General features: G+C 41.0%; 1 protein-coding gene across 3 annotated transcripts in view; it reads left to right on the top strand.

Annotated features, from left to right (window-relative positions):
• LOC126548456 (alpha-tubulin N-acetyltransferase 1-like) overlaps positions 1–12814 on the top strand; it is a 60958-nt gene that overhangs the window by 7932 nt on the left and 40212 nt on the right. For 2 of the 3 annotated variants that reach the window (XM_055063641.2, XM_050196649.3), the window contains exons 7-9: positions 3029–3081; positions 6623–6699; positions 10089–10121. In XM_055063641.2, coding sequence (XP_054919616.2) covers positions 3029–3081; positions 6623–6699; positions 10089–10121 — 163 coding nt within the window. The remainder of the gene's footprint in view (positions 1–3028; positions 3082–6622; positions 6700–10088; positions 10122–12814) is intronic. The other variant, XM_050196646.3, reaches the window with a different exon arrangement.

Raw genomic sequence — 12814 nt, 5'->3', positions numbered from 1 at the left:
TCAAGAACAATAACAAGGTTTGTAGACAATTATCAACAAAAGTTCTACACGTACACAAAAGCGAAGTCACACCCCTTCCCGACAAAGGCAACAACACGTGGATTAACATAAATTTAGAAATTGCAGTTCTTTATCATTGACATGAACCGAAGGTTCACTCACACATGTATGCTCGCCCAACTTTTTCATGTGGAACGCTTCGCTAATTTCTCTTTCCAGTTTGCTGCGCTCTCTCCCCACTATCAATACACTATCAAAGACAGGTCGGCATTCGTGCTTTTTGCAATGCAATGGCAAGTTCCCTCCTGTACCTGTAGGTAGCAAATAGCGATGCTCACGCATGCGGTCATTAATGCAACGACCTGTCTGGCCGATATAGGACATTCCGCATGAGAGAGGTATGCGATACACAACCGAAGATGCACAGGTTCTTTAAAAAAAAGTGGTGTGCTTTTTTCCACAGCCACTAGTCGCATCTTTCTTCTCTCCTGTGATGCTTTTGCACAACCTAACCAGTTTGCTCGGCGCCGAAAACACTAGTGTGTTGCCATTCCTGGTGGCCACCCTCTTAAGATTATGAGACAAGCCATGCAAATACGGCATCACTACAACCTTTTTTCTTTTTGAAGATTCATTGTTGTCCGCGGTTTCCACGGTTTTTGTTTTTGTGTACTTTCTAAACAAGGATTCTGACACAGCCATCAAAAGTGAGACCGGGTACCCTGTCGACATTAATCTCGCCTTCTGGGCCTCAAAACTCTGCTGCAATGAGTGGGTGCAACTCTTGTTAAGAGCATTCGTCAAGCACAAGGAAACTATGCCACATTTTATTAATTTGGAGTGGGACGATTCGTACGGGAGGAGCGATTTTTTTTCGATCTAGGGCAATACTGCCAGCACACATGACTCTCGCTTTTAAATTTAATTTCCAAATCAAGAAACCTGATCAAGTTTTCTTTGCAAAGTTCGAACGTGAACCTGTGATCTCGGGAGGACTCCTCGAAACACGTTAAAATCCTTCTCATGTTTGATTCAAGGCTATCATCGGATTTTAACCTTAAAAAGCACTAAAAAATCATCCACATACCTAAAAATTCACACAATATGTTTGTCCTGCAGCCTGTGAATTACATTACTGTCAAACTTTGATAAAGAAATGTTACACAATACAGGAGCAACCTTAGATCCGATGCAAATACCCTTTCTCTGAATGAAGACATCTTTGTTGAAGGACACTACAGTGGTTGACAGGTAAAACGTGAGAAGTTCCATAAAAGACTCAAGTGACAAAGGGCAGGAATTCATAAAAGCTACTTCCCCACTTTCTTCAATCAAACCACGTACAGCTGTGCACAGGTCATCGTGTGGGATAGAATAGAACAGATCCTCAATATCTACAGACATCGCAGCATTTAATGTTTTTTTTTAATGTTTAATGTTTGTTTTAATGTACTGCTCAGCTCTACCAGCATTGTGCTCTTCTTAGTCATGACTCGAAGCGAAAGCCAATCTCCCACAACATTTACTGCTGTAGTTATCAGTGTTACATTTACAAGAACACACATACTGCTGCTTTCGATTTTTAAAATTTTCTTCCTCCTAATGCACCTTTCTTCTGCTGTGTGTGTGTCATAGATTTTGTAGTTATTGCAGCAAGCTTTGCTTTCTTTAGCGTCAGCATTTAAGCCACCTGACACAAAAGTTGAACTGTGCCGTTCTACAGAAATGGTGATTTCTCAGCAGCCCTCAAACCACATTTTGGCTGCAAAGCTTAGCTAGTATGGCAAGAGTGTTCTAGAATGAGGGAGTGGGTCCAGTGGGCATCTTGGCAAGTGCCGAGGGTGATGCAAAAAAATGCTGAAATTGCGGCAGTGCTGCCATCGCCCTATCCTGAAGCTCCAGCTGTTTCAGCAGCGCCCATTGGCTGAGGGGAGCTTGCATGCTCAGTATTTGTCATCTGCTCGAGGCACCGTTGTTGTTGCATCGTTTGCATTGCTCTTTCTCCATTTTATTGACTGCAGTTTGGTGGGGAATAAAATCTGTTTCTGCCACTGAGTATCCAAACTAGATGCAGCAGAGTGAAACTCCTGTCAAAGCTGCATCTAGTAGTAGCTGCAGAGTAGTAGAGACAAAATCTTCCGATCTTCCACTCGCAGCTGTGGCACCACCAACTTTTCAGTAAAAAAAAAAGCCTCAGCAGGGAAGCCTGTGCTGGATCTAGTACACTCTAGTATGGGCGAATTAGAATTGCAAGCATTTCTGCCATGGCAGCTGTAGTTTGTGGTACGTACACTATATATATCCACATTCTTGCATACTAGGAATACTGTGAGTCATAGTAATGTTAGTGGGGTGTGCAAACAGAAGAAATAAAGTTATTTGGTAAATTGTGAATTTCCTGACTACCTGTGTCACTCTGCATGCTTGAGCCATTTAGTTCCAAACCAATAACCATTACTTTTTACAGTGATAGCAGTTATTGGCTCGCTCCCCTAGTTGATGTCTATCAGTGACCATCGCAGGAATCCCAAAGTGCGCTGTGAAAAGTTCGAACTACCCACATCGGAAGATTTTGCCTCTACTACTCTACCAAGGCTACAGCAGAGAAAAATGCTGTTCCTGGAGAGCACAGTCTTGCCACCGGGTCTATGATTAGCTGACTTGCTATGATTGACTGAGGTCGTGCTCTGAAAGTGTCTCCATAAAGTGAGAAGCTTTATGGGTAAACAGAACCAATATTGATTATATTATTGAACCGATATCACGTGAAACAGTGCAAGGCCTAATGTGCACAGTATTGGGGCAGCTATAGCATTACTGCTTCGCATTATGTGCAAAACTGAAACAAGTTATGTTTGAGTTTTGATGCATTCTAACAATATTGGTTTGGTCTCAGTTCCAATCAAAATTTCAGTTTGGGTACGGTTTTCAGTTTGGTTTTGGTTCTGGTTCGGTTTCAGTTTGACACCCTGTTTGCAAGTGGATTAGTCAGTTGATCATTGTCTGAGCAGATGACACCTCTGTGTAGGTTCGTGCCCGAGTAAGACGTCCACACTCACTGGACTCTTCTCTTGTTGGCAGGTAAGTGAGAATCAACTTTAACTGAAAGCACCTGTGGCCATAAAAGAAATTTTGGAGGCAAACTGAAGGTAAACATTAGGCCAGACTAATAAGATAGGTTAGTGCAGCAAGATGTTCTAAATGACACTTTTATGAAGAGGAGAGCCTTTGCAAGTGAGAAAATGACATACATCAGATAGGATTGGTGCCATTGCTATGAAACCATAGTATCGTAATATTTTCAGGTGTGTCATTTATAAACTAGTCAACCACGTATTATAAAAGCTAAATGTTACATTTCAACACGAAAAAAAAAGTTTACGTTATATTTCCATACTGGATTCACTAATGCTAACTTTTCAGGTTGCTCTGTTTGCAGAAATGTGCAGTCCTCTATGTTATGCTCTTAACTCAAAGCAGACAGTAATGCCAATCAGAACATCACCTTCAAGCTCACTAGTGCAGAGTAGGGTTCCTACAAAAGTTGCCCAAATATGTCACAGGAGATTTCAAATGTGGAATAATTACGCAGCCCCTTCAGTTGAGATTTTTTCTTCAACGAAATTATCTTCTCATAAAAAAGAAACGTTTCAAGGATTTTAGAAAGGATTAGTTTCTAGGAAAAGTATGATTACTGCATGCCCTGTACTGCTATTTAAATCCACTCATCCGTAATAACGAATTGAGTGTAGTGGAACTTGTAACACGGTTGGCCTATTTTTTCCTTAGATATATTTCAATGACAAAATTTAAACCTTGGTGTGTATATTTACACCATTTGCTGTGTTTCACACTGTACTTTGAACTTTCTTGTACTGTAACTTGCTCGTCTTTTTTCTTTTGTTCTTTTTTTTCACACAGGGGTGAGCATAGGGACCTTATGGCTGGAGCAGAGATGTGTAGAAATTTTATCTGATGCATTAGAATAGGAAGTTGCATGAAACATGGGAAGATTTCGCAACCAGATAAATACTCTATTTGCATCTGTGACATTAAAGGGCCCCTCACCAGGTTTGGCCATTTTCAACAGACAAGTGCAGCGCATACTTCACATACTGTTTACCATGTGTGCAAAGTATTACAGTGCCAGGAAAACACCTGAAATGCAGAATATGAGCATTTTACAGGGCACAAGCAACCATTGTTGTGTGGGCGCTATCAGAGCTGTTCAAAAATAATTTCATTATAGAGACTTCGACGCCTACGGCGACTGTGATGTGCCGTCACGACGATTCAATCTTTTTTTTTCTAAATTCTTTGACGTCTGAATATTATTTTTCAAGTTGCGTTGCACTATGTTTATTGGTATTGTCTGTGTGTGATTTACCGCTGCTTCTTTTTCATAATCCAGTGCGTTAATTCATAACACAAACATTACCATATGCCATGCATTTCTTTAATGTGCTTCTTACTGCTCCTTTTCCATTCCAATGAACTTGCCAGTATCTAGCATCGGCAAGTTCATAGACCAAACAGGGATGACTTTAGCCGGGCAGCGGGCACGTTTTATGCTACTCGCTGAACATCGCAGTCGTGGCGCCATAGCAGAAATCTTCCTCGCGTCTGTGCTTGCTGCATACCCGAGTTGTCACTGATGGCTGTTTGCTGGTTCTAAGTTTCGCGAGCCAAGCTTCATGCAGCTTCTTGTCCTGCAGCTAATAAGGCTGTGCGAATAAGGCTGTCACTGGGCTCCGTTGCGTGCATCTGGCACTGCAACACCGAGCATTAGCCTACCATGCTGCACGCCTACCATGCTGCACGCCTACCATGCTGCACGCCTCCAAAGGCAACCACTACCTATTAATGTGCTTTCAAATGTTGTCAAGCAGACATCCAAGGGGGGGGGGGGGGGGGGGAAGCCTCACCACTTAATCAGAACCGCAGCACAGGTGGGACTTAAAAAAACTTTTGTTTTCAGCTCGCTTCAGTGCTTCCGAAGCAGCTGATGTGGCCGCTGTGTCCATGTTATCCCTCTTGCCACGTCACGCCGACGGTGGCGCCACCATTTTCCAGTGGTGGAGCTCGCCCCCAATACCCCATCCAGCCTTGTCAGCAACTGCGGAGCTAGCAGCGATTAATGTTGCACTGAAATATATGCAACAGGAGTTAATTGCATCGAGAATTGCCATCTTTACAGACACCTGATCTGCCCTTAGCAGATTACAATGCAGTCAGCTTGATTGTCCAGTCGTACGCAGCATTACTGACTCTGCCAACACAATTGCATCACGTGGGGTATCTCTCACTTCCCAATGGATGGAAATTGAGAGGCTGATCGACTGGCTTTAACTTGCGCTCATAACGACTGTCTGCCCTGTAATTTTGTGCAAGCTTGACGATGCTCGTCTGCTGATTCGTTGACACCTACTCAAGCAGCATTCAGACCAATGCATCACAAATAGAACATAGTTTGAAATGAAATAGGCACTAGCTTTCTAACAGGGCTAAGCCACCCAGTGACACAGCTAGGCATGTCTTGAAGTGTAAATTTATGGGAGAAAATTATTTTCTAAGCATGGTTCTGAATGCCGCGCAACAGAATTTCCTAAACCAACTATTACTGAGTAACCAACTTGTATTATATTCATGCAGCTATTATAGAGGAAAGGCAATGAAAAAGTACTATAAGCTGTTGCACAGGAATACAAGAATTAAAATGTCGATGGAACACACAAAAAACATGTGATGTAGTCTTCAAAAGGCATCTTGGGAATCGCGTGAAGAAACAAGGAAGAAAGGACAAGCACTGAACTTGCAACAGAAATTTGTATTGAATTGAAAAAATGAGCTGTACACTGAATAGGGGACATAACTGTGTACTCTACCTGTGCATGCAACCAGCTGTTGCACAAATCTTTTTATAGCCATACAACTTATTACTGGACAATGCCACTGACAATGCCACTTTATCTCTTATCTTTCTTGTCTTTATTATATTGTAGTTATTCAATGTGGAGGTAAGCTGCCAAGAATTGTAGTAAAATGAAGTAGGGTGGCATTTACTCTTTTGACTTATTTACAGCAGCACACATAGTAAGCATGGATTAACAGAAAATAAGAACAGACATAAAGTGTTGATCATGAGCACAGTATCTATCTTAATTTTGAGTGTGTTGATGTTTTTTAAGTGTTCTACTTTAACACAATCTGGAATAACCAACTAGCCTACCACTACGTCCTGACCAAGTTAATATTATCATGTGTATATCAGCAACGCAAACCAACTCGTGTCTGTGATTAGGAGCAGAGCTAGCCCCCCTTGTCCTAACTCTCTCAGCACCTTTCCTTGCCTTTAGATCCTCCAATTCATTTACCATTGTGAAAGTGTTGACTGACTGAAATGAAGGGAGACTTTTCAAGGTCCCCTCCCCATTTATTTTTAAATTGGCTTGAGCCTGCTATACCTGTGGGTGATGCAGGCATTCTTATTACTTTTGTTCTTAATTTCTTTGAAAGAGGAAGTAAAATGTAACATTATTTGCAGCAAAGGATAATAGTACAAGTGTTGATGCAAAAAACATGGTGGTTCTGGTTTGTGACAGCTTGATTTAACTGGTTGCAGCTGCTTGGACTGGCCTAGTTACGAAGGACCTCAACCCGCAAGCCGATCTAGGCAGGTCTATCGGGGCCGTCAGCCACGTAAGCAGTTTAAGTACATGTGTGTGTTGGTAGATTAGTAAACACAAAAATGTTTGGTACTGCTTTCACATGGGCAGTCATTATGCCGACGGAAGGCAGTGGTCATCAAATTTTCAATGGCCATTCCATGTGCCATTCAGTGGTTCTTGAAAAATTTGCACACTTTGACATGTGATATCAGCTACAGTAAGTGTGGAAAATACACTGGCTAGAAACACTTGGAAAAAAAAAGGCAATATTTACTAGGCATTCTTACGAGAGCTGCTGAAAGTTGCTGTATGTAATGAATTGTAAGTGTGAAGTTGATTTCTTCGTGATCAGATTCGTGGGACCAGCAGGCATCGCATAAATGCTGATACATACAAATTTATATCCTAGCTAATGAAAAGGGCTAAATAAATTTTTTTACCACTTCCAGGTGGCCATCTACAGTGGGTACATTGTAGCTTCCTAAAAATTCGATGTCATTTAGACAAAAAGGATGTGTCTAGAGGCCTGCAGCATAAGTGAAACTTTCTTGCACAGAAAACTGAAACTGAGAGCTTGTAGAATGCATGAAAGTACATGGAAATGAAATGTCATTAGTGACGTGTACTGGTGTTTTTCTGTCTGTGGTATGCAAGCATAAATGTCTGTTGTATTTAGCAGTGTTTCATCTAGCATTCCTTGTCCATGCAAGTTCTCGCCTGCATTCTAACTGTGGCTTAGTAAGGCCAAGTCAAAATGCTTTAAGCATCTCAGTGAGCTCATTTGCCCGCGAGGAGTTCACAACTCGAAGGACTGCTTAGCGGTGTTCAATTAGACATTCATGCTTTCGCATACACAATTCATAAGAAGTGGGCTTAGGTGTCCTTGGATTTTTATTTAAGAACTACAATGTTAAACTTGCACAATGTTCTCTACTGGTAGGATACCAACTCGCGTTGGCTAAACCAACATTGTAATCAAGTGAAATGGACAGCTAACATGTGGTGTGGTATTTATTAGGTTTGCATTCTTGGTCACTACTTTATTGGCTGAACATTAACTGAAAACAAGTACACTGAGGGTGTCAGAGTTTGTGTTGGAGCTGCCTCTGAGCACTTTAAAGTGGACGTGGTTCGAGCATGATGAAGCACTGCCACAGTTTTGGCTCACGTTCAGCAGTTCCTGAATTTAATCTTCCCAGACCTGTGAATAGGATGAAGTGAAGTTGTTGCTTGGCCACCAACGTAGCTGAACTTGACACCCCTAGATATTTTCTTCTGGCCTTTGTGAAAGAAGCTTTTGCATTCGAACCTGCTATCCTCAGTGAGGTGAAGCAGCGTGTAAAGACCTCCCTCTGGAGCATTCCACAAGACATGCTTGTGTGCTGTGTTGATGCAATGAAAAACAGCTTCCTTTTTGCATTGCGATGGAGGGAAAGCACTTTGAGCAGCTCTTGTGACGATGATGTGTTAGTGCCACAATTCTCATTGATTTTGTCCTGTTCTAGTGTTAAACTATTAAATTAATGTTTTTTCAGCTGGAATTGTGTGGCAATCAGATGCTGCGGCCTGAAGGTGCCACACACCTTAGTAGTTCTTTTAAGATGAATGGGAGGAATGTGTTCTCGTGCAGCAATTCGGCTTTAAAGTTAATAAAAGGGACTTATTTTCTAGAAAAAATAGAATCTTTCGTACTCAAAAGCTTATTTTCAAAGCTGGTTCATTGAAAGAAATGCACTGCAGGTGTGACCAAGCAAATGCCGACTGGTGAACACGCTAAAAAGGCATGATCATTGTTTCCTATGGTATGGCTGGCACACAGAGTAAAAACAAAGACTTTTCTCTTGTATTAAGAAGCACTTCACAATACATGCCACCAAGCAAATCTCTTGACATGGTCGGACTAGTGTCGTCGTGACACATCGGCAAGTCAGGCTCATCATGTCGATGTAAGGGAGATAATTCGGCTTTTATAGTGCCACCAGCTGACATTTCCTGCACATGTGGTCCCTTGCGCATCTCAGGTGCTTAGTTCTAGTTTTTTAAGAAAGTGACAGATTTCCTGTGCTGCAAGGCTAAGAACCCTCTGTGCATTTTGAAACTGATATCAGACCGATTCATCAGCAGCTACAAACCTGCCATTGTCAGCTGCCTAACTGTGACAACTTAATAATTGCTTAATTAGCAAAAGAAAGTGGGATCTGTTTTCTGATGTCCACTGTTATTAATATTCTGGTGCGCTTATATATATCTATATATATATATATATTGCACCTTTATTGTTACTGCTTTATATTTAGGAATTTCTGGCAGGTTTTGGAAAACACCCTGTGTACTTTGCAGCATCCATGGCAAATTTGTAGTCAATGCTCTGAGCATAACCTGCACAGAAACTTCTCTACAATTTTTCACTGTACAGATCGACTATACCACTAAATAGGGCATGCCCACTGTACGGTGGGTATGCCCTATTTGTATACATGGGCCAGTGTTCCCAAAACCAAAGAAGCTTTAATTTGACTTGACTCGTGTTATAAATAAGCCTGGTCGGTGCCTACCGAAAGAAATTTCGAGGTCTAGGACATTGACTTAATGCAAAAAATGAAAAATCATAAATGTCATGTCAGTACTCCTTTAATATTACATTTCCAAGAAAATCCAGTAACTTCAACTAATGTCATTGTCAGACATTCAGGAGGTGTAGGATGCATGCTGGAAAGATGATCAAGAAACTCACCTTTGTTTTATGATTAACTTAATTTCTGTGTGGGTTTCTGCATTTTGTGTCTCTGTGTGCAACTGTAGCAGTTGTGGCTGACCAAGCTTCAAATAACACCAGTTGTCATTTGAGGTGAGCTGAAATTTTGGCCAAAGTCGGGTGCTTAAGAGAATCTCAGTGTGAGATGGTTCTGGGCAGTGTGAAAAGGTTATTTGACAAATAAGTTTACTAGATATGACTGGTGTCACTGGATCATTTAATGACACTTTCTTCAATAATTCTAGCCATGTTGTAGTAATTCCCACTAAAAGATCATCTGAGTAATGTTAGTGCAGATTTGTTTAAATTTTGTTTGCCCAACAAGTAAAATATTTTGGTTCCACGGCTGGATGCAATCTATGTTTTAATTTCTAGTTAGTAGTAACTCACAATGTTTCAGTGACAGCAACACTTGTGTGACCTTTCGTTTCTAGCATGGCCAAAAGCATTGTTTCAGTTTTTGCACCAGACTTGTGGCACAAGCGGTACTTTCAAAAGAACATGTGAAAAAGAAAAACTGGCTAGAGTTAAGAATGTTAGCCTCATTAATGTTAACACTTCGCAGTTGAGATCTCAAAATTGATGCATGTGCAGTAAGGTGCATCCTTTTATATTTGAAAGCATTTTCACAATAAATGAAAACGGGTCAAAACTTTCTGTTGCAGTAGCCCTAAAAAAGGCTAGCAGCACAAAGATATGTAAGTGTTTTGCTTTACTTTTTCAAAGGTTGTATCATTCTTCAGAGGCTGGAGCCTTTTATGAGCATTGTTATTATAACTGTCCACGTAACTGAAGTAAATTTTTCATTGCTTTTATTGAGTGAAAATTATATTGGGCAAATATAGACTAGTTGCAAAACATCATGGTGTGACATTGTTGTCTTCAGTTGCGGTGTAGGCAAAAAGATTACCATTCCATTCTGTGAAGTTCTGTGCTTTGCTTGTTGGCATAATTAGGGTCATGGATGGCTATGATTGAATTGGTGTGATATTCGCTATAAGGCAGGATGTGTGTATTGCAGCAGATGTTAGTTTTCTTGAGCACTATGATTTTGGAAATACCAATGAAGTGAGAAGTCGTGGCCATTGCCTCACATATCTGCATTGCGGTAGATTTTATGGCTATTGAACTTGTGTGTTTCAGTTGCAAGTGGCTTTTTATTGCTTGGTGTGCATCACACAAAATTTTTCCTGCAATGGGCAGTATCCTCAAGCTTTCAAAAAATACACTCTTGACTCATGGTATCATTTAGTAGTTTTTTACATTATTCAATGTCAAATGAATATTAAAACCCAAGAAAGAAATAGTACCATTGTTTACCATATTCGGAGTGACAGTTTTCACATTGTCTGCTTCTATTAAGTGATTCTAAGCTATGGTATAAACACTTGGTAAAGAAAAAACACAGCAACTGGCTATTCCCTTGCAAGTCTTTGCAACATCTTTACATTGTACAGATTTGTACTCATCCACCCGTACTATAGTCGGGTACAACTTTAGAAAACAGGGGCATTTACTCCTCCACTCCAAGGTGGATGCACACATGCCTCCACCAATGGGTGCGCGTGCACTCTAGACTGACGTCAAAAGCTGGGTGGCCGGTGACCCTGTGGATGGAGAGCCGGCCGCACTTCGAACTGGGCTGAATCGCATCAGTCGTGTGCGTCTGCCCCTCATCAGAGGGAATTCCCAAACTGTTTGTGGTGGTCTATCATGACGGAAATATTATTGCAAGCTTACTATGCACCATTTGTACCACGTACGTTTATTCTGAGCTGTGATCCGGCAACGAAAGATTGCAGCGACCATTGTTGACACTACGCTACGCGAACTGGCGAGACTGCAGGCTTGCAAAAAAAAAAGTACTAGTAAGGAACAAAAAGAAACCTATTACATTCTTGAAAATAAGTTTGTGAAAACACACACAAAAAAAATGTAAATATTATGCTGTTTAAAACCAAGAGTATTTATTTAAAACGACGAATGAAGCATTTTTGTATCTTTCGTGCCTTGATAGTCTTCTCGCCCCAGGTTTGTAATGGTTTCGATGAATGCATTGCTTTTTAAATACTTCTTAATAGCAAATGATTCATATAAGCTTGGAAAACGAGTAGTAAATGTGCCTTCTCCATGTAAGCCAGCGCAAAATCCATGCAGAGCTGCTCTTTCTTCTGTTGTCCCTTGCTGTGAAACTAAAAAGCAGGCGACGCACAGCATTGTAGAAGGCACAGGGTTATTTTTCTCTTGTGACCTGGCATGGGCTGTAGCGTTCCAATCATGAGAGCTCTACCAAAGCAGTCATCAAAATACTACAAGTCTTTATTATTCTGAGAATTACATGTTTTTGAAGCATGGTTTTCTGAGCGGGACTATTTTAGTCACGGAGGCAATCGGCTGTCACACTTTGGTCATCTGGGCGGGGCCTCCCCTTTTTTTCTAAAGTTGCACCACTGTGCTGAGATAAATAAATTTGACCCTTTATCTCTGGCATCATTTTTGAGCAAAATAAACTTTCCCACAATACTAATTTTTTGAAGTCCCCAGTGAAATTAGCACATCAAGGGAAATCCACAAATGTACTTAAATGAATATTTTTATTTGAAGAATTCACCCAAAACATTTCTTTATACAATGACAGAGGTAGGTTTCTTCACTGCACTGCTTGCCATTAGTATATTTGACATGTTTTTGAGGGAAAGGAGCTACAAAAATGTAACAAATAAAAATGCATGTTCTTGCTTTGATGCAAAATTCTAGACTTTCATCTGGTATATGGTATATCTCAAAACCCTAGGTTGGCATACTCACTCGCTAGTACACTGACTCATACTTTCTCCACGCTCATTTCACAGGCTTAAGATAGAGCGTTAGTGAGTGATGTGAGGTGTGAATGAATGTATGAACAGGACTGAGTGCTGGGCATGAATGAAAGTCGGGGATGGTGAGTTTGAGTGGACGTATGAACGTGACTGACTGTCGGTGAGTGGGAGTTGACACAAGTGTGAGTTAAGTGGGTGCCAGTAAGTGCGACAGGAAGTGACTATAAGTGCAGGTGAGCGTTGGTGAGCATGGGTACCGAATGTGAGTGAGTACCGACAACTGTGAGAGCACATGAGTATAAGTGAGTTCAGTGCATAGCCAACAAAAATACTGAGGACTGAGTATGAGTGAATATCTGCTTAATTTGCCGAACTATGCTCAGAACTAGATATAGCATAGAGAGCTATTTCACAATCTTGGCACGCTGTTCAGGTTTCCTTTCACTAGTCATTTTATAATCTTTCTTCGCACACAAAGCAGCTTTTGTGGGCTTTTTCTGTGGAATTAATCTTGGGAACTGAGGAAGTGACAGGAAGCACTGATTGGTTGTGTGAATTGCTGCTAATTCCAA

This window comes from Dermacentor andersoni, chromosome 1, assembly GCF_023375885.2.
Source record: "Dermacentor andersoni chromosome 1, qqDerAnde1_hic_scaffold, whole genome shotgun sequence".
Taxonomy (NCBI): domain Eukaryota; kingdom Metazoa; phylum Arthropoda; class Arachnida; order Ixodida; family Ixodidae; genus Dermacentor; species Dermacentor andersoni.
Note: the sequence above shows the minus strand (reverse complement) of the source record. Positions and strands in the feature narration are given on the sequence as shown.